We start from the raw sequence: 26655 nt of genomic DNA, 5'->3' as shown, positions 1-26655 counted from the left end.
CTGCCAAAGTCCCTTGCATCATACTGAAAATGTAGGGTCAAATTGCTGGGTCCAAGATACTATGCACACGTCCCACATCAGGTTTCTTGATTGAAAAATGTTTCTATGAGAGTTGTTTTGACACACAGGTGCATACAGCCTGACCTCTTATATGGTAAGACCTTCCTATGGGTGTGTAGATGTTACTACCTGCTAAACTGAACTTTCTGTCTGCTCTATAGCTGGGGTCTGGAAGGAGCTGTTTCATTCAGAGCAGAAAGTTAATAATGCAACAAATATTACCTTCTAGGTCGTTTTACCTTCCCTGGCATGTTTGAGGCTAGCAGTGTATGAAGAAGGAGGGAAATTTATTGGTCATCGGATATTACCAGTCTCAGCAATTCGACCAGGTAAACTTTTTTCTCCATTGAGACAGACATTATGTAGTGAAAAGCAGTAGCAAGCCAGAATCCCAGTGCTGTAAATCAGCAGCCACTCTGCAGGTTTATAGCAACTGGAGATTTGAATAATCTGTCTCAACTTTGAAAAGGATACCATATTTCACCAGAAATTTAAATTTGTAATGAACCAGGATAACCAATAGAATTAAGCATCAGAGGCATGTTTGGCACTTACTGGTCTCCAGTAGATCAACTGCATGTTCACAGTTTTATGCTAAAAAGTACAATTGTACACTTTTAAGAGGAAAGAGGGCAGCAACACCCAATTTTGATGTCATCTTTGTGAGAATGGGAGATTGCTGGGAATGAAAGCAAAATATGCTCCTCTAATGTAGTTTTTAAACATATGCAAGGACTGACTTATATGTAAGCTGTTGTATCTCTGCAAAACCTTTAAATCAACCCCAAATTACTTTCATCTTTATTGCTGAAAATTAAAAAAAAGAAAAATCATTACTGTTCTCTTCCAAATCGTATAATCATTTCTATTATAATTAGTGGCCACTTAACTGAAAATTGTCTTGTGCAACAACTCAGCCCTTATTTTCCAGGCCAGAGACTTGTTAGAGATCAGGTTTCAGAAAGATGCAGTGACATTGGCATTTTGAGCAAGAGAAGCGTTCAACTTCAGCGCCAGCTTTTCCAGTGAGGGGAGGGGAGGAAACTAAATTAGGGCAAGCATATGGGCCATAAACATGCTCCCAGCTTCACTTACCCTGGAAAAGGAAGAATATCTGTGTCTACCCTCTACCTTATCTACTCAGTCCCAGCAGTAGCACAAAACTCACATATCCCTGTATCTAACAGTTGTTGTCCATATTATTCCTGAAGACCTGATCTCAGGTATTGTATAAATCAGCCCCATTTCTTGTGGCAGGTGATGTCAAGGCTCTTCTAAGAAGTGCTCCAAGCAGTTTTGTCTTAGTTGGTGTGGGTCGCATGGCCTTACTGCAAGCGTAAACAAGGTAGCCATGGGAGGTGGCTGCTGGGCATGTCACTGCTCCAGGATTTCCTCACCAGTTGTCACTTCTCTTTCCCTTCTCTCTGCCCTGCTCTTGGCCACACATCCCTGGCCATTCTGTTGTGCCAGCTCTGCCAATCTCCACACCTTTTTTGTGAGCCAATTCAGCTTATCAATCCAGCAGAAAACTCTCCGCTGTTTTCTCCTGGCTTAATGAATATAATTGCCTCATGGAGGATCTCCTGAGCTCCAGAGGAAGTGACTGGAGAGGAGAAAGGGGGATGTGAAGGATTTCCCTCTTCTGGTGAAAGTGAACTCTTACCACGGCTGATCCCCTTTCATGGCACTCACCCTTCATGCAGCACAGAGTTCATTCAGCAGAGCACTGAATCATGTACCTGCTTTCAAGCTTGTGCTTTTTAGAGCAAAGGCCACTGTGTTAAATCATACATGGACTTTTGAGAGCTTTTACCTGCAGGCTGATCTTCTGTCCTTTTGACTCCAGTAATCATTAGTTTACAGCATCTGATGGAGAACAGAATGTTGATTTTAGTTTGTGTACATGATGAAAATTTGCTGAAGGAGCTTGAGGGAACTGAGAAACCTTTAAAATATGTAATTTCTCTCTTTTCTGAGACATTACTGAAAACTGTATCATACTGTCACACAAATCCACAGAATTACCATTATTCCCAAAGCAAGGATTTAACCATTACTTGGAGAGGGAGTTGTTCACATCAGCCCAGTAAGGATCCCCCCAGCTAAGTGCATCCTGCTCATGACTTGTATCTTGACCCCTATGTGCGGCTCTGTAATCATGCCTTAGAAGAACAGCTTCAGCCATGGTGCGGGAGGCACCAACTTGTGAGGCAGAAGATGTGACTTTGCAGCACTGTGATGCTGGGACTGAAAGTCCCTCTCTCCCACCCCTACCTGTGCACTTCCATCACTGCCTTTAAACTGGCATTAGTACGTCTGACCTTATTGTGAGGCATTTTGGGGAGCTAAACTGATGGAAGACTCTTCACAGTTTCTGAAGTTTGCTTTTTCTGGAGTTTAGCTTGCTGAGCTGCCTGTCTACAAAGTCAGAAAAGTGTCAGTGCACAAGAGAAGGAGCAGGAGATGGTGCTAGATGGCTGGGAGAAAAGGTTTGGGGCTGTCCCATCTGTGGTGCCTCACCATTAACTTGGCTAAGCTGCACTGTAATGTGTGCCCTCACTCTTACAAGACAGCCAGCTTTCAAAACAGTTTGAAAATACCCATTTTTTCAGATATATTTCTAAGGTTGGTAGGACTCATACACACACACACTTTGTAGATATAGTGCCACATTGTCTGTTTTTTAAATCAGATACTGTGTTGTAGATGGATTATTATGTCTCAGTTTTACTTGGCTGTTCAGATTCCTGAGTATTACAAGGGTCACTTTTGAAAACTGAAGAGCTCTGAAACAAAACAAAAAAATGCAGCCAAAGGTAATAAAATAGAATGCATCAAAAATTACGTAAATGACAATTTTTAGCATTATTCGCAGATGTAAAAATAAAGGGAAAATACTATTTTAAATTGCAGCGTCATGTGCCTTTCTAACAGTCCCTTGTCTGTATACTTATTTCTGAAACCCTTCAGGTAAATCTTTCCCTACCAGAAGTCCCTAGGGTTGCTTGCTTAGTTGGAGCCACACTATAAATAACAAATGATAACACATTTACATTGGAAATGCCTGTGGAACAGTTTATGCTCTGAACTGGTTGTTCCTTATTTTGCAGGCTATCACTACATCTGTTTGAGGAATGAGAGGAACCAACCGTTGACACTGCCAGCCCTCTTTGTGTACATAGAGGTCAAAGACTATGTACCTGATACTTATGCAGGTAATTCTGTGACGTTTTCTTACTGGGAAATATAAAGGTTAATTGAAATGCAAAATGAACGTGGTGTAGATGACTTGCCATATTGGGATAACAGTCCTGTGAACAAACCTCTGCATCTGATGGATCATTATGTCTCATCACCCCTACAAGATGGCCTGATTTACAGCAGCCTGCCTGAGGTTTAAGATTAGGGCCAATTCGAATCTTTGCTTACGTGACACAGTAGTATGTAACTGTTTCCTAAGCAGAGGGAAGTGCCGTGCTTAATGTAGAGCATTGTGTTTTGGAATCAGCTCTAAACAAGGATAGGTTTAAGACCATACTGTGCATCTTCAGTGAAAAACAGTATTCTGTATGGCTATTTTGAGGGGGTTTTTTAAAAACAGGATTTTTACTAACACTTCTCCATGCCTCATGTGAAGCAGGATCCTAGTTGGCTGATGCTGTAAGCTTTGAAAATCCATCATAAAACACTGTAGAAAATGCACATCCATGAGGTCCGAGCACAAACTCAAAGAGGGTTCGTGTTAAGAGTATTTGTGCATGATGGTGTACTCCCCTCCATTGTTGTTTCCAGGACCTAGGAGTACCTATCAGCAGCAGAATTATATGAAAAATACAGGCTCTTTCTTAAAACCTGAGGAGCACTGGAACCATAACATAAGGGGTTTGAAACTGAAGTATTTGCATTATTTCTAGACGTGATCGAGGCCTTATCCAATCCAATCAGATATGTAAACTTGATGGAGCAGAGAGCTAAGCAACTGGCTGCACTGACTCTGGAAGATGAAGAAGAGGTAAAGAAAGAGGTAAGGGAGGTTTCAGAGTCTCTGCAAATTATGTTATGTTTAAAAGCACCTACTTTGATTAGAAAGACAAATACTGAAAGGCCCTGGGAATTGTATGTGTTGATTAAACACCTGTAAACTACTTACCTAGAATGAGACTCAGGTACACTACAGCTGAGAAGCTTTGCACTGTGTGTGTGCTTTCACTGAAGTCAGCATGTTGTGCATGGAGTTACTGTTCAGAGGTAAAGAGACACCAAAAGCTGAATGAAAAACTATGATATGTGTATGCTGATTTGCAACTTTTTTACATAGTAAATTAAATCTTTGTAAGTCATTGCTTGTTGTTCTCCAGTGTGATACTGGAGTTCCCCTCACAAAAAAAGACAACTCTGTGTCAGTAGCTTTTCCTGAAAATATGGCAAATTTTCCAGAATTTCAGGCTCTGTTTCTGGAGAGTTTATTCTGTTCAAAAACATTCGTGTATCTCAGATTATGATGTCTCTATACATTCTCCGTGAGCAAACGTGCCCTAAAGACACCCCGTATAATCGTACAATAGTTTAGATGGGAAGGGGCCTCTAGAGGTCAACTGATCCAACCCTTCATAGATCTTAGAAAGGGAGATGAAGAGGGAGGATACCACAGAGTAAATAAATGTTCAGGTCTATTCTAGCTTAGCAGAAAGCTATGGGAGCCACATTTTCAGTTGTTATGTATCTGTTTGGGTGTTTGTGGTTACCTACAGACTAACCTGTAATCCTTTTTTTTCTGTATAATTGGAGGTGTTGTGCATACAAAGGCATAGATGTTATTTTGAGCAGAATTGAGAGTATTGGCTGTTCAGCTTTGGTTTCTGATAAACTCTGTGCACATTCAAATGTTCAGTCTCTCTGTTCCAGACATTGTCATTGGGACGTCTTCTAGCAATGTTGGAAAATATCAACCTTGTATTTTAAAGATTGCTTGTGTCAGATGTTAGGCACATGATGCGAATCAAAAGGCACTCGGTACAGGTCTCTGGCAAAGATGGAGAAATGCTCTATAATCCTAAACTGCCCTCAGCTCTGGTGCCTGTCTTCTTCAATTCTCAGATGTGCAAGGCCTCATTGAACTAGATTTTGTAACCAAGAATATATTCTCAAAGCAGACCAGATGAGTGAAAGTCATTACAATTCAGTGGCCAGCAATTTACTCTTTGTGCAGTGTCACAAGTTCGGCTGAATTGAGGACACTGTGAAATGCTCAATAGTATCTTAGACATTTATCTAGGACACTCTACACATGAGATTCTATTTTAATAGCAAAATCTTTTTTTAACATAAATCTTTAAATACCTTAGAGGTCATTTTTACTTTTGAAAAAGTACAGATTTTCCTGGTCTGTACAGACTTATTTGTCAGTTAGAAAAATCCTGTCACAGAGTATATTATAAAGCAAATGAGAAGAAGAAAGGATGAATTGTAGTGCTCAGGTAGTACTACCATATGTCAAGGAGCTTGAAAGCTCATAGGATAAAGAAGCTTGTTTTGGAGTAGCAGAGAGATATTTTTTAAAAGAAAACTGTGACGATTGTAGCAGTGCGTTTACTAAAAATGTGTAACCTTTCAGATAGATGCAGTAGCAAGGGGACAGGTACAAAATTGCTGCTTGACGTGGCAATCTAAATACACCATTGTTACCTTCTATTTATAAATGCCCATTCTGGGTAAGATATTTGGCAGCTGGGCTGTACTTGGAAATCTTGAATTGCCTGATCGTGTTGTATGATGATAACATCTTCTTCATCAGTCAGCAGGGCTGACTGTTTTGTTCACTTACATTGGCCCACAAGAATCACATCGGTTAGTAATTGCAAGTACCTTCACTGGCAACATCGCTAAATAAACCCAATTATGTTTGCCAGAAATGTACACATAAGTGCACCTGGATTCAATTTTCCTATGTACAGTTTCAAATTTACACACTATAAATGTTTGTGTGCAAAGCTGCGCTGTCTCCTAGTACAGATTCCACCTCCCCACACCTCTTCCTCCCCCCCCCATTTATTTATCAGCTGTCATAGGAAAACAGAGTTTTTGTGCTGCCAAAACCAGCACACTTTGCTACCTAGAAGTTTAAAGTGCATCTCTGTAAGAAGTTCCCTAGGCTTCTTGCAAAACAGTAGTCAAATAAACTACCTAATAATGAATTGTTTTGAACAAATAAATTAGTCTTTCTTTAGGCTTCAAATTACACTGCCTGTTAATTATCAGTGCAATGACATAAATGAAGAATGCTGAAGAACTGACAAAATGTACAGCATCTTTTCTGTATTTATTTGCAATGTTCCCATCATGAGCATAACATGAATTCCTAGTTTGTATGTTTTCATCCCCACAGTCACAGGAGCAGAAGTGTGTAGAGGTCTAGGAAAAGCTAGCCAGAGTAAAATCCATCTTGGCTGTGCCTCCTGGCGTCGTGTCGCTGGGGCTGTGTGTTAATTCCCACTGCAGAGTCAGGGAGTCGGGAGGCCTTGCTGGCTCCTTAATGTGCCTGATGTGGAAGCAGCAGAGTGTCTGACCTGTTGTTTCTACCCATAAAACAGTGTTGAAATGGAAACTATTATTTTGCATGCCTGGATATAAATCAAATGTGTGTAATCACTCCAGTTGGCTTCTTTGGTTAAATAAAATAATTTTGGTAGGGAAAGTAAACAAAAACATCTCTAGGAGAGCAGTTGCATTTAGCATATCTGATACCGCTATTTAAAATGAAAATTCAGGTATAATTTTGCAAATTATAATGATCACACCAAGTTACAGTAATGGAAATGAAGTTGATCTGACACTTCTTATAGGGAGGCCTTGCTTACACTTGCTTATACTTTGCCAAGGAGGATAGAGGCAAACTGACTTAAGAACTGCCCACCTAACAGTGCAGCACAGAGGAGATCTCCCAACCCCAAAACTTTGCAGCTCCTTTTCTCTGTAGAAATAAAAATAGACCATATAGATATGTACCTGTATGGGTATGTATCTTTCTACTTAGTAAATATACTGTCTTGCAAAAGACATGGCAACATGTGGAATATAAACCATTTTCTGTGAATATTAGAACTATAAATTATAAGGCTGGATTAGATCATGTTTTAAAAAGAGCCTAAAATATTCTCCACTAAGGAAAAATTACGCTTACTTTAGCATTTTGTGTGATGAATTATGAGAAGAGAAAGTGCTTTTTAATGAATTAGATTGCTTGATGTAGTGAAAATTACTCTTTATTCACTTCCTGATCCTGTCTCACATTTCTGCTTTAGTTTCTGAAAACAGATGTTTTATGTCCAAAACTGACAGGCTATATTAATAGTTTCTCAACAAGCTGTGATGCAGCATTTCACACCACATACATACCTAGTCCCCAAAAAAGAAGATAATACCCACTTTCCCATGCAGTGACTTTTGGGGCAGAAACTTGCCAGAAGTTAGGAATTCTGGCTTTATTTGTATTAAATGTTGATGAACTATATAGCAAACATTGTTTTTATTTAACTAATGAATTTCATCCTGTGAGGAGTATATTTTAAAGAAGAATTGAGGGGATAACCATGTCTCTGTGTGTTTGTCACAGCTACAGCTTTTGCCAGTCGCATTGTTCTACTGTCATAAATGTTGGCTAGATCATGTTTTTCCTTATTTCATTGCAGTAATTCCTGCTTGATATAAATGAAGTTGTTGGCATTGATTTTAATTGCATCATGTTTCTGACTACAGTATCTCTCTCCTATAATTTTGGTAGAAATAGGCTGTTGAGACAGAAATCCTTTTGCAATATACAGTATGTTGTCAGGGCCAAGATGAAGGAAATCAGCAGCAGGAGCAGCATAAAACAGTTAGATCAAAATGTATTTTGCCTCTGATGCAGTGCAGGATGATATTTTGCAAGTGTGGAGTAATCAAGGGGAAAAAAACAACTGTGGTATCCTGCCTCCACATGTAATGTGATTACCATCAAAGAGTGAAATGGAAGCAGCTGAAGGAGCAAATCCAAAACTACCCTGAGACACCATGGCAACTGGCCCCTCACAGGGACAACAGGAGGGGGGGCTTGGCCATTTCAAAATAGAAATTGCTTTGAATGACCTTCTGTTTGCCGAGTTCTGGGTGCTTGCTTAAAACCTGATGGTCTCAAGGAAAATTTTAAGATGTTCAATGCATAGTACAACATATGCTGTAAGCCTGAGCCTTTAGGAAACTGGAGAGAAAGAAAAGATTGTGGAAAATGCTTAAATATTTGGATACCACAGATGTATTTATGCAGCAGGATGGAGGTACTGTTTACATATTATCCTTGGAGTGTAATTACAAGAATGTAAGAGCTTGGGAATCAGAAGTATCTCTCTGTTCTGTAAGAACGGTGAATAATGATAGTGCTGTTTGTATCTGAAATTTAGAAGTAATTTTGTGTACACATTTTCTTCACAGCAGGGCTTTGAGTAGCATTTTCATGCCAGCTTCTACATTATTTCTAGAAAGGTTTTATGGCAGAGAACAATGCTTTTCAATAAAACACAGATTTCACATCTGGTGCAGCTAATATATACTGTACTGAAAAACGTCCCTGATGAGTTATATCCACTTGAAATAAAAATACTTTTTCAGAATAATATATGCTCTATTTCTTCTTGAAATTTACCCTGCAAAAATGAACCACCTGGACTACCATGGCTCTTAAGGGTATCTTTTTTGTTGTTTTTCCTTTAGAATGATTTATATATAACATTTACAGAATTTTACATTTAAAAAAAGAGGCTAAACTAGACCTGCAAATGAATAATTTTAAGTCTGTTATTTGGGAAGAGTAATGTAAAACATTGTGTATTTTCAGGTTGACCATGGAGAAGCACCATCCGAAGCTAACAATGAACCTAGGCCAACACCAGCAGAAAATGGAGTAAATTACACTGCCTCTCTTACACCGAAACCAGCAACTCAGGTTGTCCATAGCCAACCAGCACCAGGTAACAAAAAACGAAGGAAAACAAAAAGTCCCATCTTCCAAAATAAATCAGATAGTAATTCTTCATGTGCGGGGGTTTGTGTGTGTGTGTGGTTTTTTTGTTTTTATAAAATAGGTAGAAATTTTCCCACTACTTCAGTGTGCTGTTAGGGCCAGTCATCTTCATATATATGAGTATCTTCTGTTTAAGAGTTGCTTTTGTGGTGGAACTGAAGTTCGTTACAAGCAAGAAAATTTGCTGGGGTTTGGTTGGTTGTTTTTTTTTTTGTGTTGTTGCAAGTGTAGGAATCTCTTTAAATTGTTTTTACAAATATGCCTAATTTATGCGTGTATGTACATCTTACTCCACACACAAAATACAGTCTTAGATACTTATATATTTTTGTATTGATGTATCTCCTACAACAAATGCTTGTTAAACCACAGGGTTTATAAATTTGTGGCTGCAGTCATCATAGGCTTGATCTAACTGATTTCCAAGGAGCTGGATTCATCTTGTGTACAGAAATTTTGCATTGACATCATAATATAGGGCAGTTGTACTAACTGTCAGCCTAATACCACTTAAATGACTCGTTTGAATGGTATCAGTGAGTTCAATAACATCCTCCTCGTAAGTAAAAGAACAAAGCTCAGGTGGGTTTTCAGAAAGTTATCTTTTTGTGTTGGTTCACAGGATCAGTGTTGTTTTCCTTTTTGCTACTCTTCTGCTCAAGAGATGTGTTTTCTCAAATGATTAATAAATGCCATGTCAGTGTATGTCCTGTGTCACCTGCCATGTTTTCATATGCAATCTAGCAGCACAATAATGGCTGTTGTTTTAAAAGAATTAGAATCAGTCATCTCTTTTATCTCTAGGTTCGGTGAAAGCACCTGCAAAGACAGAAGATCTTATTCAGAGTGTTCTCACAGGTAATAAATACAGTTTACACTGCACGAATGATGCACTTTTTTATCAAGAGAAACATATTTTTTATGAAATAGGCCATCTGGTTTAGACATTTCTTTGAGTGATTAGGACTGCAGTAACTCATGTAAAATGTACATGCCATGTTTTCTTCCTCAGTTTTGAAGTTATTAAATGTTTGAGCACATGTTTCATGAATTAGTATTGGATGCCAACAGGGAGTTTTTAAGTAGTTTCATATGCACAACGTTACCATCTAATGCAGACAAAAGACCAGCATTATTATGAGAACAGATAATGAATTTGCTCTGAATATTGTAAATAGTAGTAAAACCATTTTATCTTCATTAGCCTTGCAGTGCTCCCATTACTCCTACAAAACGGAAATTACCATTACATTAAGCAAACTGGTCTGTTGGTTAGATCATGCCCTACTGTTCAATTGGGAGTCATATTCTCAGCTTGGGGTTACAGTTTAGATTGCAAATCTCATAACTCAGTTTATTTTATGGTCATTCTCCTACATTAGAATCCATTATATGTCCAAATCTTGTGTAGGCCTACATTTAGGTGTGGAAAACAGGTAAGACATATGAAATTCTGCGTGTTGATTGTGTCGTACTCAGCCTCCCTCATGTGCAGTAGAAAGAGGCTGGCCTAGATTGTGGAAGTACCTGCTGGCCTCATACAATCAGTCTGTTGTCTGGGAATGGGTCTTCAGTCTGTCTTCCCCAGCGCTGTGACCCCAGATTATGCAAGTCATTATTCCCTCCAGCACTCTTTTTTTTTTTTAATTGCTGATTTGGGATGAGCTCGTGCAGGTCAGGCTAGCAGACCCTGAGCTCAAGCCATGGTCTGGGTTCGCAGAGCAGGACATCCTTCATAGCTGCTGTTGGAGTGACAGAATTAGAGGGCAGTTATCAGCATTTAGCTACCAATCCTTTGCTGGGCTGGCAACCAGATGGCCATGACTCCTCTGATGCAGGGTCTCCATCAAGAGAGAAGTGAAGTCTTTCTCGAGATGCCATGATGATACTGGGACAGATGCCTCCAGCCAGTGCCTAGGTCAAGGCAGGCAAGCAGGCAGCTAAAGCGCTGTTGGTGAAGGGGGTTTGGGCATCAGCATGTTATGTAGCTCATCCAGAGGGAAGGGAGACTTGAAATGTTGGTAAAGAGGGTACAAAAAAGATCTATGGTCATATCTATATAAGATCATGGTTTTATGTGTTGGGCTGATGGGAATCTTTTGCATCTGAAAGGGGTTGAGGAAAGAAAGTACATGTTTTTTATTTTGCTACACATCTTGGTGTTCTACATTTTCATCTCACTTCTTACTCTTATATCAGTTAAGTTTGCCACAGTATTTTCAATATGGTTAGCCTACTTCCAGATAAGTCTACTCAATAGTTTAATACAGCACATTTCACTTACCAGCAGTGAACAAGCATGCTTTGTTTCATTCCTGCTAATGGCAATTTCTGGGTTCTCTGATTGAAATCATACGTTATTAGAAAATTGAAGTGGCTTCTGTTACTATCATTGTAGAAGTGGAAGCACAGACTATTGAGGAGCTAAAACAACAGAAGTCTTTTGTTAAGCTTCAGAAGAAGCACTACAAGGAAATGAAGGAACTTGTAAAGAGGCATCACAAGAAAACCACTGACCTTATCAAAGAGCACACTGCAAAGTATAATGAAATCCAAAATGACTACTTGCGACGAAGAGCAGTTTTAGAAAAAACAGCAAAAAGGGACAGTAAGAAAAGGTATGTTGAACATAGCTTTCCTCTTCTTGGTATTGGAGATCTTTATTCAAGTCTTCTTTTATAGTAGACAATTAATATGGAGGTGACATTAGAGCACAGAAAAAAAAAAAGCAGCAAGTTTCCTAGGTAAAATGAAGTCAGGGCCTTTGATATGGAAATCATCAGGAAAAGCCCTCTCCGTGGTGTGCTGCTGCTCTGCTAGAAGCCAGATAAGTTGTTTACCATGTTACACCTCTTTCCCTGTAAATGAGGGCACACAGTATTTATCTTGGGACTTTCCCTAGACCGATGGTATGGGTAGGTGACTCAGCTGTACTGGCAACAGCAGCCAGTCGTTAGTTAGTGAGCTTAATCGCAAACTATGAGATGGGGCATCCCCTACATACTGGGACAGTTCAGGGACCAGACTGAGCGCAAAAGCACTCAAACCTGTCTGGATAAAGAGTTTTACTTTCCTACTCAGGTCAACTGCAGCATGTTTCATCAGAGCACCCTATCTTCTCCCACGCTGACCTCCTTTAGGAGAAGGACTATCACTTCCATGAATACTTCTACACCACACTTAATAATATGACTTATAATGTAGCTCCTTTTTCAAGCAAGGAGAAGTTTTTGCAGCCAGCACACATGGTCATCGTGCTCATATTAAGCAATTGGTTTACTCTGGGCCACCACAGCGTGCTGTCTGGTGGTGAAAGAGACCCAAGGGTCAGAACAGGAACAAAACTTAGTCCTCTTTATGCTATTTGTGGGTAAAATGGGTATTCTGAATTTGGGAATGAAAAGCATTGTCTCCAAGTTAGAGCCCTGGAAAAAAACCCTGCTAGAGTAGAAGTCATCAGATGTATAATTAGCTGAAAGAAACACCTGAAAGTTATTAACACCTGACTACTGTTTAAATTATGATTGATCCAGACCACTTGGGGATCTCTTAATGTTTGCTTGGTTTTGCCTCTGCATGCACAGGCCTTCTTTGCTATGTCTCTTTCTAAATCTTGCATTGCCCTATCGCTTTGTGTGTGCTGATGTAATTTTTACATTATTTGTTTATGCAATAATAAAAAAGTAGAGTTGTGTTTATCATTATCAGTTGGAAATGCAAAGACTGTTACGACTCTAATCTTTCCACAATTATTGTCTTGCTCATATGGTAAGGAACTATATGTTAATAAGATCAATTCTTAACTCCTGGCAGTACATATACACACATAGGTACAATCAGTGTCTGATGCTGTTACAATCGAATGATAATCAGGTAGGGGTACCCTCCTACATTTTTATTTCTCCCATTAGTGCAGCTTTCTCATTTTAACATAATTTATTTTTTAAGTAATTAGATAAGCACAAAAGTCCTTTAACTTTTACATAAAATTGATATAGCTGCAGTTCTTAAATATGAGGACACTGAATGAACATTAAAAAAATTACTTGATAGTTTTTGGTACGAGATCATATCAGAAAAAGACTACAAGCATGCTCTGGCTGCTAACCTTGTTGATAGTACCTCTCATTGTAAGCGACTGGGATTCAGGCCATAACTTGTCCCTAAGAAGGAGCTTATTCATTTCTACCTGCCTGATGACAATGTCATTGGGCTTAATAAGAGCTTTACACTCATAATATATCTATGTTCAGCTGGCCTTAACTGTTGCCAATTTTCAGGCTTCCGTGTTCTACACTTGAGTTTAACAAACTCCCTTAATGACTGGTAGTCAGCTGCACACCCAGTGTTATTTTATCTGATGTATTTTCCATCATCAAAGCGTGCAACAGATAGTGGCAGACAAAACAATGTCATGTTTCTTTTCTCTAGCATATTCTATTCAAATTCAAGCAGAAAAACAAACTGAATAAATAAAATGACTCATTTATCTTTAAGTAAGAAGGATTTTGGTTTTTTATTTTGTTATGATCTGACCATAAATCATTCATTATATCAGGCAATAAAATCCTGCAGTCTATTACGTGGTGCTGTCACAGTGGTTTCAGAGACGTGAAGTTTTATGTGCAGATACAGAGAAATCTGAAGGTTAAAAAATCTGAGGTTGCATTTTAAAAAGGCAGGAATATATTTTTAGGGATTTTCAAATTTGCAAGTACATATTATCTCAAGCAGAAGACTTCTAATAGAATACTGCATCCCAAGGAAAAAGGTGATTTTTATAATTTTAAATTATTACTGAAGCTATTTGCCTGTAACTGCAAAGTATAAAGCACTACTTCATCAGGAGTCCCTGTATCAGATTGCCATACAAATGTGTTGTCTCTGGTCAGAAGCAATCCATGTTTCATACCCTTGTCTAAAACTGGGCCAAGATTCAGTAAAGCCATTGTCTGTAGGAAGTTTGAAGTATTTATTTATAAACCTGCAGAATTGTTTTGCTGGTGGTGTTCTGAAGTTTCTTTAATGATCATGTCCCTTAAAACACAGTCTTAATATTTTAGCCAGCATTTAGAAATAGGTCTTATTTCTTTTTCCCAAAAATACAAGAGAAATGTCAGCTTTAAAATAGATAGTGTAATGGCATAATATGCGGATTTTAATATTCATTAATGCTGTCTTCTGGCTCTGTATTTAAATTATCCTCACCTATCACACTGACACCACTTAACCTCTTAGCAGAATATTCAAATACAATAAAAATACAAGAAATAAAAAGAGGCTACCTTGGGGTTCATATCCTCAGACCGATGAAAGCAGCTTCACATTATTTCAGTGGAAGTAACTCCAACTGACAGCAGCTGCAAATTTGAACCTGGGAGAGAGAAGATGGGCAGCCAGTGTAGCAAGTTCTCTGCGTTGTAATCTCTGCAAATTTCTGAGTAGCAAGCTCATTTTTCTCACAGTGTCAGCCCTCTCTGTTCAAGGTTTTGCTGTTTTGTCCATTTCATGCACTGTTCCTGAGGTTTCCCGGGCAACTGATTTAACACCTGAGTACAGCAGTAAACACAGCAGCAGAGCAGGGTCATGGCATAATATTTTTTATTTTTTTTAAATGTTTTTCTTGGGTTTAGTTTAGTGCTGGCCTGAGAGTGATATTGCTTTTGCTGCTTATTTTTCCCTTGAGCAGTTTCGTGTCATCGTGTCTCCTTCCACAATTACAACTATCCTTCCTTATGTCTTAAGAAAGAAAAAAAACCCAGACAAACCTGTTCCTTAGTGTTGCTTTTTCACTTCCTCATTATATTTTTCCTTTGCTCCTATGTGCTGCCTTTCTGAGGTTTACTCCCCACTGGGGTATTAACTTTCCTCCTAAAGTCAGCAGTCCATAGAGCACTTTCCTCTGTGTGTGCTATGCATAGCATTTCCAGAAGGGGGGGGGGGGGCGAATAGCAAATAAAGGGATGTTCCTACCATTTTAAGCAGTTTATAAATGCAGATATAAAGTTATGCTCTTAAATTTATTGCTAAGTGTATGCAAGAATTACTCAGTTTTCAAAATACTTAGCATTCACCATTTCTGCTGAGGATTTTGGAGCTTTGAAGTTCAAGTTACATGTCTGGAGGCCGATAAACAAGTTCCATGGGCATCTGTTTATGGGAGATCTTAGCAGTTGCATTTGTAGCTCATTTACACTAAGTCCGGTTCACACCACCATGATGGGTTAGTGAAATGAGGTTTAAAAGCAGCAATCATCCCATTAATAAACTGTTAACGCTATTTTTTTCCTAAAAGATGAAATTATTAGACTTACTAGAGCTAAAATCATCTTCTGGCCCTATAGTGGTGCTGAGAAACTTCTTAATGGGCTGCGTATAACCAGCTGCCTTAAAAACAAGGTTTAAATATGGGGCAGAGTGCACATGCCTAGGGACTTAGACCTTGGTGGTATGTGTGTGTCTTTGCAGATCTGAAACGGGCAGCCCAGACCACAGTACTTCAACAATTGAACAGGAATTAGCTGCACTCGACTCTGAAATGACCCAGAAGCTAGTTGGGCTGAAGGAGAAGCAACAACAGCAGCTGCTGAATCTCCGACAGGAGCAGTATTACAGTGAAAAGTACCAGAAACGAGAGCACATTAAGCTGGTACGTTTCTTATGTCATCTGCTTTTCGTTAGCAATCTCAGGGTGAGTAATGAAAGCAACATGACATATAATTAAGTGGGGCTTCCTCTTACTTGGAGTCCATTTCAGAGCTTGATTTCCCCGTGGTCTGCTGCAAGTTCAAGGGGTTGTTGTGTCACTTTGTCACTAACATTTCTAACAACTTGGAAGGCTTTGGATGGAAGGTAGAAAGGCAACAGGATTATTACTATTGTTAACGCAGAGAGTCCTTACCTCTAGTTACGTGAGTCTCGATTTATTACAGCTTTTGGATGACGTTCCCATTTTGTTCTGGCACTTTTTTAAACATACAATACTCAAGGAGGCAGGATTAGCTGGACAATAAATTGAAACACCATGAAAATAAATACATGAAAATAGATTCAAACATTCCCCAGGGCACAGAGTTGTGCCAAACAGTGTTCCTATTGCAGATGAATGCTTTAAGGGGATGCAGGACATAATCTGTATGTGGTGAAGAAATACTTTGTGTCCATCAGTCCAAGCCAGCTTGTGTTTTTACAGCTGGAGTTTGGCTGACAACTACAGCAGGATCATACGCCCTCTGAGCTGAAAATAGAGGAGCTTGGGCAGATGGCAGCTCATGCTGATGGATATTCTCAGGCAGAAAAGAACATTTTTAAAGGGTGTTATGGGAGTGCAAACTGTTTCTCAACTCCAGACAATCCTCTCACAGTTTTTTTCTGTTATATGATGTTTTGCCTCATTACTGCTGGGTGAAGTGATTTGTCTACTCTGCCCTGCCATCCAAAAAGAGTGGGTCAGAGGAGTGATATGCGTGGATATTGCTCAGCAAGGTCTTCTCACAAATTCATTCCCATGGATCAGAGCACGGATCTGCAGTTCCCAAGCAGTGCCCTATTTATTGCCAGATGTATGTGAATCACAGCTGCTCCAGTGTGGGTGCATCGACACGGTTACCTGTACCACAGGGAGAGAGTCCACATTCAAATAACAGTTGTTGGCTGCATCTCAGGGATTTTAATTTTTACGAAAACAAACCATTTTGGACCCACATAGTTGAGCTTATATTGTAAGCTAACACATTTCTCATTTCAAAATGGGAAATGGCATTTCTCAAAGCAAAGTTAGATTTTCAGCATTGTTGAGTTAGTTAGGTAGTGTCAGGATAAATTCATATTTTAGCATAGAAGCTTCAGTTTTCTCTCTGAGCTGTGCAGGGGTTCATATTCCGATTAAAATCTGCCTTGCATCTGAGAGGTTCTTTCTGATGTCTTTCCTTTAGAGGAGAGCCTATTGTCAGTATCTTTCTTCTTTTTTCTAAGGAATGAAAAGCTGGATCAGACTAGCTACGCATTATTATACGTTCTCTGGTTTATCTTCCTGAGAGGATTATTTTACAGAATCAGACATAAACTAGAGGGGGTGATCAAACCAGATGGGTCCCATTTCCCACTTTAATTCACCTTTCATTGAACTTGCACACAAGCCCTGTCCATGTTCTCTCCAGTCAGCACAAATGAGGTTGGGCCCAGAGCTGCACAGCAGATTTCAAACCGACAACTCAGATTTTTTGAATCCATGATTCTGTGATCAAAATGTAGGCTATGCTTATCTGTACTTCGCTTTCCTAGCTATCATGCATGAGTTTTCAATAGATACCTGATCACCCTGAAATCCAAGCTGTTCCATGTAATAAAGTTCGATGCAAGAGGAATGTTTTCAGCACTCAGAGAACCTTGAATATTCAGTCACACAGGTATTCAATTTGTAATTTGTATTGCATAAATTCAGTTTGTGACCATTTATGAATTATCATAGGCATTTTAATTCCTAGCAAAGGTAAAAGCTGCAAAATATATTTTAATTCTACATTTAATATTCTGAGACTGTATCACCTTGATGTACAGAGAAGTAGTAGTTTCTATGTAAGTTGGACATACACAAGTCTGGCTGGACTCCGCAAGTTAAGAATGCATTTACACCGACAAGAATGTTTACTGGCTTTTGATCATTGGTAATTAATCAGGGAATGGTGCAACACTTTCGTGTCTGCTACAGACTTTTGAGGAAACTTAGATGCATGAATGATGTTTAGCTGAAAATACATATTTATGTTTCTTGGGATTTTTTTTTTAGCTTATTCAGAAGTTGACAGATGTAGCAGAGGAGTGTCAGAACAGCCAGCTAAAGAAACTGAAAGAAACATGTGAAAAGTAAGGTGCTATTCCCCTTATAATCGATCGCTACTCTGTATGGGTTTTGTTTAGATGCATTTTGAACTTGCCTTTTTTTTTAATGCTTTAGAGAAAAGAAAGAATTGAAGAAAAAAATGGACAAAAAGAGGCAGGAGAAGATCACAGAAGCAAAGTCCAAGGATAAAAATCAAATGGAAGAGTAAGTATATCCCTGGATCCATATCCTTATATGTTATGAGGAGACACAAGGCTTTTCACAACTGGAAAATCAAAGAAAGGTCTTAACCTTAGATACAAGGCAGTTTTTAGTCAGACTGTAATACCTCACCAGAGCAGTGGAGTCCTTCTTACTTCCACTGATACTAATTTAATTTCCTGGGATTTATCTAATCTCCTGTTCTGTGAGCATTGAGAGCCTGGGTCAGCTGCAAAGGTGCTGATGTGTGGTATGGGGACATGCCTGTGAGTGGCATGACAGAGTGATTCATTGAGATGCTGTTAATCCAGACACTATTCCTCTGAGTATAAATAGACTTAGTGACTTCAGTTCCTGGAGGGTTTGATTTCACCTTAACTTAGGTTTTTATGTTTTTATTTGTGAGTTATTTTTTCTTCTTAACTCTGTTAAAGCTGCTTGCCAGAAGAAATAGCAGCAACACACTGGAAGGTTGGCTCTACTTTTGCGATAAATTCCCCTCAGAAGAGGTGCTACTGATTCTCCTCCAGTGATAGTGTTACGCAGCGTGCAGTTACATTGGGTGAAAGGGAGAGGAAGCTGAGCTCTGAGGGTACAGTTTCTGTGAACAGGGTCAGGAATATTAATTTCATTTATGCACCACCAGACAATACAAACTGTAGTTGTGCAAGTTGATTATATTCTTCCCAAGGGCACAGTATCTAGGTTTGTTTGTTCTCCATTTGTTTTGGCAAGCAGCTAAAAAAAAAGGGAGCGTCTTATTCTTGCACTGTTTGCTTGGATATTCTTGCTACCCGTCTTTATTTTAGTAAAATTTAAGGGCAATTAAAAATACAGGAAGAAAAAAAAAAAAAAGAAAAATACAGAATATCCGAGTTTTACCATGTAACAAAGATGCAACTATGTTGGGTTTTCTGCAGGTAAAAAGGTTTATACAGATTTTGGAGCTTCTCAACATAGAATCTGTGTATTTGGTAACACTGAAAGGTCACACACACAATGAACTGCATCACATAATTTAAGAATCATTATTATAGGATTTTAATAAATGTCCTAGAAAAAAGATAACAAAATGAGAATAATTGATTATGAAAAAAAGGGAGAAATACTTAATATGGTTAGAGCTGGTCACAGGGCATGGAAGTCATATTAGAAAAAAGTAGTCAGTCGTTATGAAAACGTTATAGCGGTAAAACTCAATTGCAATAGGAAATGATTTGCTGAGAGGTTAATGAGACACTAGTGAGAAAGGCTCAGAAACAGACTAGTAGAAATGCTTTTTTTCCTTTTATTTTTTTCTCATTTTTCCCAAGGGCTTTCCTTTGCCAGGATTTTCAAAGAGCCCTTGGGAAAGGTGCGATGGGAACTACATGGGAAACTCAGCTTTCTTCTGTCAAGTGACACAGTCTGTCCTCACTCATGCAGTAGGACAGAGAGTAGCAAGACCTTCTGGTGAATCCCATTTGAGTCATCTGGGCTTTTTTATTCAAAGCTGTTACACAAATTTGGGAAAGAGTATTACACAGAGATAATACATTGTAGTAATTGTTCTTAGTTAATTTTTCTAATTCCTACATGCACCCCGGGCTTGTGTAACTACCTAAAACCATCAGATTTTAGTGTCACCTGAACAGCAATTCACTGTTCTTGACTTAGGCAATTAGGTTGTAGAGTACTGTCCTGAATCTGGTCAACTCCAGTATCCACAAATTGTTGTTTTGTGTGCATTTATCCCTTTGGGGGATCTCATTTCAGCCTTTGACCAATGGTTACCTAGTAACTATCTCACAGAGTCACTTAAAGTTCAAGTATTTCCTCCCAGTTCAGCTTTATGTGGTTTACATAGCAAAGCTGGGGACCAAAGTCGAGTCTGCCCTGCTCTTTGTGGGAACTTTGCCATTGTCTGAGATGTCACCAGCAGTATCTGCTTGCTGGCACAGACTATTTCTCTACTATATAATGTGCCACAATGTGGCAGTGTGCATCTACTGATGATCGTGCGCTCTCCTAGACTGACATTTGGGCCTTCAGGAATGCTGCCATCACTTTGAAGACGTGGCAGTACCCCAAGGGAAAAGCCTGTTATGAAAGAGCTGGGCATTTGTTGTGGTAGGTCATGGGGAAATCTGAGCCCTTTATACAATAAAGGTGCAGAAAGGCACCTTTGAGAAGTGGATAAAAGTTAAGTAGGCAGATCCGTACATTCAAAACATAGCCTTACTTACTTTGTAAGGACTTGTGGGGGATTAAAATATATTGGTGTGATCTTATTGACTACGATAACTTGTTGATTGCTTCTCCCCAGGGAGAAGACTGAAATGATTCGTTCATATATCCAGGAGGTGGTGCAGTACATAAAACGGGTATGTCAGGCCTTATGGGGTTTTTTCATTTTTGGGGGTAAAACGTCAGCTTTCATATTTTAGGTCATATTAAATTGCAGATTCTGTGATTCAGTATAAAGATTCTGCAAGCGCCAATTTTTAACAGATGCAGCGTAGACTTTTCTTCACATTCCAGTTAAAGGAAAACTGGAATTTCAGACAGATCTTCATTAGTTGTTAGTCAGTATTTGGGGGATGGTGCTAAGAGGGGCAGATTTTAATACAGTTATGATTTCATCTTTGAATATCCTGTGTTTATTCATGGAAAATGTACTAATTTTTTTAATTGGCTTGCTGTCTCATGAATGCAAAGATTGCATAAGGAACTCTGAAAGTCAACAAACATTTAATTGCAGAGTATATTTTAACCTTAATTACATTTGTACAGTTACTGAAGTGTAAAACTTTCTATGAGCTCTGTAAATACAAGTCAAAGAATTTCATTACATGTATTAGCTTTTCTGAAGCTATAGGTGGTTTACACTTGGCTGAAAGTATGCACCACAGTGTTTTGATGTGTGAAATCACTGTGAAACATATGCCACCGTTGCATTTTCTCTTAATTTCAGTGCAGAGATAGTTCAAAAGTTGGCCCATTTTTGCTCACAGAGGCCTTGATTCAGGAAGCAACCTAAAGAATTAGCAAATTAAGCATGCTTAATTCCTGTTGGAGTCAGACACGTGTCTGAGTGCTTTATTAAGTGAGGCCCAAAATTTATCAGCATGTTCATTTAGGACACTGGGATGCAAATCCTCTTCTTCTGGGAATAGGGTCCATCTTGCATAGTTCATGCAATAAAAGCTAAAGCAAAATAATACGATTTTTTAAAAAATCATGCTTTATGCTTTTAATAGCATTAGAAGTCTACAATAAGTCCTTTAGACATTTCTGATTCTAAATCCCATGTGTGAAATCTGAGCTATATTGTCCACATACAACTGTTGGAGTAGTTGTGCTCAGGGATGCTTGTGACAATGGTGTGTAAGTTTATATTAGAATTATTCATAGTTTTGATGATAACATTTTAATTTTGATGGATGAAGTATTTGTTGGGGAAGAAGTGGGAACGTGAGGATGTGCAATCTCTGAAAAAAGATTGTCTACTATTTTCTTACAGCTAGAAGATGCTCAGAGTAAAAGACAGGAGAAACTTGTAGAAAAACACAAGGAGATTCGTCAGCAAATACTGGATGAAAAGCCTAAGGTAAAGAGTTTTTGAACAATGTTATACTGCTAAAAAATGTCCTTCAGGAAAGAAAAGTGTACTTGCAGCAGGTAGGCTGATGTTTAAACATGAGAAAGTCCATTCATAGCATCATAGCCATCGTCTCTAATATTCAGGATGAAAAAAAGTCAAGTAGCAGCCTGGTATGGAGCACTACTTCAAGTCCCGATGTCATATACTGGAGTTTATTTTTCAGTACTCATATTGTTAAAAAGCTTTCAGTGTAAATGGTGCTTCTGACCGGCAGAGTGTGCCCTGCACTCTAATGCCTTAGCAGTACAAAAACAAAACACAGTTTACATTGAAAAAAAAAAGAGATATCTTTTTAGCATGCTTGCTGCAGATATTTGTGATAATTGATGAGGATATATTTGGGTGGAAAACAATGAGCTTTTTCATAATATTAGTGCTTAATATTCTACATTGCTTGCTGGATTTCCTCTATTTGATTTTGTGCACTGCATCTACAAGTAATATTCTGAAATACGGTTTTTCATACTAAAGATTGCAGGCTGACACCTGCTTCTAGTGAAGCCGGTGGTAGTTTTGCCATTGACTTCAGTAGAGGAGGTTCAGAGTCCTCCACTTGTCACAGTTTTCCTGTAGGAAGACCTAGGTAGCTATATAATCAGACTTCTGTATGGAGAGAGACTTGTTTTCAGCAGAGTTCATATCCAAGTATGATTCTTCACAGCCCATTGTGTCGTGTCCGCTTTCATTTTTTCTGCATTTTCTCAAATGTGTGTTTTAGGCTTCACTTTTCATTTCTTGTCTGTGTCCACAGTCCTGATGTTTCTGTGCTTGTATTACAGCTTGAATTCTAGCACTGGGTGTCAGCTAATCAGTGTTGTCATGTAATTTCTGTGAAATATCCAGAGAATAAATTAGGCTAAGGTCTGAATATCTAGATGTTTACAATAGTTTGGAAAAATAAAAATGTTTGCATTTCTGATTTTCTACTGATCTTTTTAAAATCGTGTTTATAAATAAGGTGGAACTTTTCAATGTTGTAGGCATCTGGGTGTAAAGACTATACAAAATACTATGTTTTATATTTGATGCTGTAGGATCATGAGCATCTCAGGCACATGAACTAAAAAACTGGAATTTAAATACTGAAAGTATTTCAAAGAATAATCTGTTAGTACTTCTAACACCAGCTTTTCACAAGTACTTGGGCACTTGGTTACTTCTCTGTGTCTGTGTCCTCTCGTCTTTTTTTCCTTGATTTTTTTTTAAATTTATTGATTCACTGAGAAGTAGCATATAAGCGCTGAAAATTTGTCACTAAGGACTTGGGTTGCATTTTGAAAGATTGTGCTGGACCGGTAGTGTTAGACTCTTCCATCAGCTGTCCACGTGCCAAGCGTTAGGTCATAGCACAGAGCAGCTCCAGATCCCTTGTCTTCCCCTGCATCTGGCCATCAGTTAAAGCACTGCGGTAATCAGCCCTCCTCAGTCAGCGCTCTCAATTTCTCCTGAGAAAATCCTCTGCAGTAACGTGCCTCACAGGGCCTGGCTGCAGGTTTTTTTTCCTTTCCCACATACTGAAATGGGCAGACTTCGCTGAATTTATCATGGTATGTGCCTCTTGCTGGCATGAGAGGATTTAGGCAAAACATAATTACTCATTTTATTAAGTCTCTTTTTATGTTTTGCTTCATGTTCATATTTCATATCCATACTTGCTTCCTTAGTGACAGGGTGTATGATATAAAATAGATGAAATGATTTCCCAGCTGAGAAGAACTGATGTATTTTATGCAAACAGTAGCCTTTCTAGGGGCAGCTTTTTTAACAGGCTAGTCTCTTGTGCTTCAGTATTCAAATACCCACTAAAATTTATGCTAGCTGTGTTAAAAGGGTTTTCTGGCAGTATCAACTCAACCCCTAAACAAAGAGTTGAATATATTAAGAGGGAAAGAATTTTTAGTATTTCTACCAATAATTCCTTTGGAGACAGATTTGCCATCATCAGTCATTGTCATTTGCTTATTTATTACTGACTCGCAGTTCATTGTGTTATGACTTTGTGCACAGAGCTCTGTCATAGCCAGGAAGAATATCGTTTCCCAAAGTGTCACCAACAGACTGCCACACCAGTGAGGTTTTTTCGGTTTTTGGGTTTGGGTTTTTTTTAAAGTATGAGTTTGCAGCTTCCTTTGTTGCGGTGCATGTAGGCCACCAGAGGAAAATTTCCCTTTTTAGACAACAGCTTTTAGAAAACGCACAAACTGGATGCAAATTAGTTCCCTGGACTGGAGGCAGAGGGCTTGCTTTTTCTTTAAAATATCATGTGTTTAGATGAAAGCACTTAACTCAGAACTGATTTACACCCTTAAACTCTGCCTGTCTCTCATATATATAATTTTCTTTTAATGTTTGGATATGAGACTGTTTTGCAGCTTTCATTTGCAGGGCTATCGTTTAACAAAAAGCTTTTGTTTTGTGTAAGAGTTGGAGACTTTAATTCCTGAACTGATACTGTTAGGCAAAAGATCGGAGATAGTTCTTCAGCTTCTTGTGGTCCTGCTGAAATCAGAGTATGCACTGGCTTTAATGGGCCCAAAATGTCATACTGTATCTGTGTAAGTAATGAGGATATCTTTGTGAGAAACTAATCTCTGATGCTGTAGAAACTAGAAATTGAGTATTATCATCAAATGTGTGTGTGTGTGTGTGTGTGTGTATGGAAACAGGCCAACCGCTCCCACAATTATGTTTGGAAAAGGAGACTGTCACCTAATTAAGAAGTCAAATACTGACTGACTGTAGGTCAAAAAAAATCTAACTTGCCATTTTAGTGAAAAGACAATGGAAACAAAGTTCAAATCCTCTCCTGCCACTATCTTTTTCCTAACAACATCATTACCAAGCAAGGCCATGTGTATTTTTTTTCTCTCACTCCTTTTTTTTTTTCTTCCGTTATCTATTGGCAGCTTTATTATCAGCAACAGCTTGTATTTCTTTTCTCCCCAATTCTAATTCTTTGTCTCCTCCTCTTACTCATTGATACCCATTAAGCTTGTCCTGTCCTTATCTTCTTCCCCTTGGGCATCTCTTCTGCATGCTGTGGAGGCTGCTGTAGAAACACAGTACTGAATTCTGTATGTCAGAGCAGTGTGTGATTTTAGATTCTCCACTACAGCATGTGTCTGGCACTCATTATCTAAGCACAGAGGATAGCATCGAGGATGGGCATGGTCATCGCATCTTAATTTCTTTGTCCTTGTCAGCTTGTGCATCAAATTAAACACAAATCAAGAGCATTTCCTTCCCCCCACCCTTGCCTCATTGTAATTACAAAAATCAATACACGTGAGACATGACAAGGAATTAATTATTTTTCTGAGAATCGACTTAGTTACAGTAAATAGACCCAAGCCTCCTCTAATTGAAATCAATGAGACTTTTGTTATTCATGCTCATGGGTCAGAGTTACACTTAAATCTCAATATAATAGCCAAGACTCCTGTGCTCTTGCAGTCAGCTCCTGCTCCCAGCCGAGTTAACTGGACTCTTTTGGCTTCAGTGGACCATGTTCTTACAGCCCCAGCTGTCAAGGAAGATGTAACTCATAGGGTTCCTCTTTTTGTAGCCCATGTTCGTGTTTCTGCTCGCACCCACTCCACTGTTCACAACCCCAGCTTAGCCAAGGCCTGCCAGATAGTGTGGGCTCCTGTAGAGATGTGGAAAATGGCACTATTCGGGGTGAGGCTTTATCTGTGGGAAAAGGTGCAACAGATCTACAGAGGGCATCATAAGATGTGCAAACTTTCCTCTAAGTGTTGAATCTCTGTGGTCTTTCAAAGGAATGAAGAGAATACAGCCTTAAGGTATAAAATTCCTTTTTCCCATCAAAAAATATAATGAAAACAATTTTTTAAGATTATAAATCAGTTCTTAATAATGGAAAATAAAAGCATCTGATGCATTCTAACTCAGTTTCAAAGAACACACGTTTATTATCTCGCAGTTAGACATGCGTTATTAATTATTAACTCCAATGGGAGTTGACACTTCCACACCCAATCAATAATTAATATTAGCACTGTACCTGAAAAATTTATAGGGATGTAAAACGATACACATTCAAGTTAAAGAACAAATTAATGAGATGCTGATCATTTACAGCAGTATGCCTCTCGTAACTCCAGTGTCGTCTTTCCATTACATAGGGCTGGAAAGGACCTCCAAGTCTGTCTTCTCAGGGCTAGCTGTTTTTACAAGCAATCACATATCATGTAAGCCTATTAATGAAACAGTGCTGGACAATGACTCCTTCCTTCTGAGTGTTATTTAAATGAAGACATTTGAAAACCCATTTAATGGTTTCATAGATTTCTGATCAATGCTTTTTGATTTCTTAGAATATCCAAAAATACATCGATCTTTGTGAAGGTTACAGCTTGTCATATGTGCTTTAGGTAAAACTTTGTGGTCATCTTCATGCAGATAATGTTGAGTTAAATGGAGCTGTTACTGACAATAGTGTCAGCAGAATCACCGCTCTGACTTTAGAAAGAAGTCAAATACAGCAAATGTATTTTACAGCACTGTTAAATTTGATTTCAGTTAACCTCAGAGCCACTCTATTAGCTCATCTGGAAGAGAGCAGCTCTTAGGAACTTTGATGACTATTCCAGTGTCCTTTCAGCTCACTGCATAATTCACAATAACAATGCACTGTCCACCACAACCCCTGTTTTATTCTTTACACCTCTGTAGGAAGCCAAACTGTCTTTTGGGCTAGCTGCACATAATTCAAACCCTTCCAAATGCATTCCAGTTCAACCACAGGCGACTGTTCAAGAATTTTGGGGGAAGGAGTTTGGAGGAAAAGGTTATTTTAGTTTACTGAGTTTCATGGGACTTTGCATTGCATGG

General features: G+C 38.8%; 1 protein-coding gene across 1 annotated transcript in view; it reads left to right on the top strand.

Annotated features, from left to right (window-relative positions):
- Positions 1 to 26655, top strand: part of PLCB1 (phospholipase C beta 1) — a 404497-nt gene that overhangs the window by 323106 nt on the left and 54736 nt on the right. Inside the window, exons 21-31 of the mRNA XM_059828429.1 lie at positions 290 to 389; positions 3171 to 3275; positions 3975 to 4084; positions 8930 to 9062; positions 9920 to 9973; positions 11514 to 11733; positions 15584 to 15764; positions 17904 to 17980; positions 18072 to 18161; positions 20464 to 20521; positions 21661 to 21747. Coding sequence (XP_059684412.1) covers positions 290 to 389; positions 3171 to 3275; positions 3975 to 4084; positions 8930 to 9062; positions 9920 to 9973; positions 11514 to 11733; positions 15584 to 15764; positions 17904 to 17980; positions 18072 to 18161; positions 20464 to 20521; positions 21661 to 21747 — 1215 coding nt within the window. The remainder of the gene's footprint in view (positions 1 to 289; positions 390 to 3170; positions 3276 to 3974; positions 4085 to 8929; positions 9063 to 9919; positions 9974 to 11513; positions 11734 to 15583; positions 15765 to 17903; positions 17981 to 18071; positions 18162 to 20463; positions 20522 to 21660; positions 21748 to 26655) is intronic.

This window comes from Gavia stellata, chromosome 23 (genome assembly GCF_030936135.1).
Source record: "Gavia stellata isolate bGavSte3 chromosome 23, bGavSte3.hap2, whole genome shotgun sequence".
In the NCBI taxonomy this organism is placed as follows: domain Eukaryota; kingdom Metazoa; phylum Chordata; class Aves; order Gaviiformes; family Gaviidae; genus Gavia; species Gavia stellata.
The sequence above is the reverse complement of the archived record's forward strand: the minus strand, read 5'-3'. Positions and strand labels throughout refer to the sequence as shown.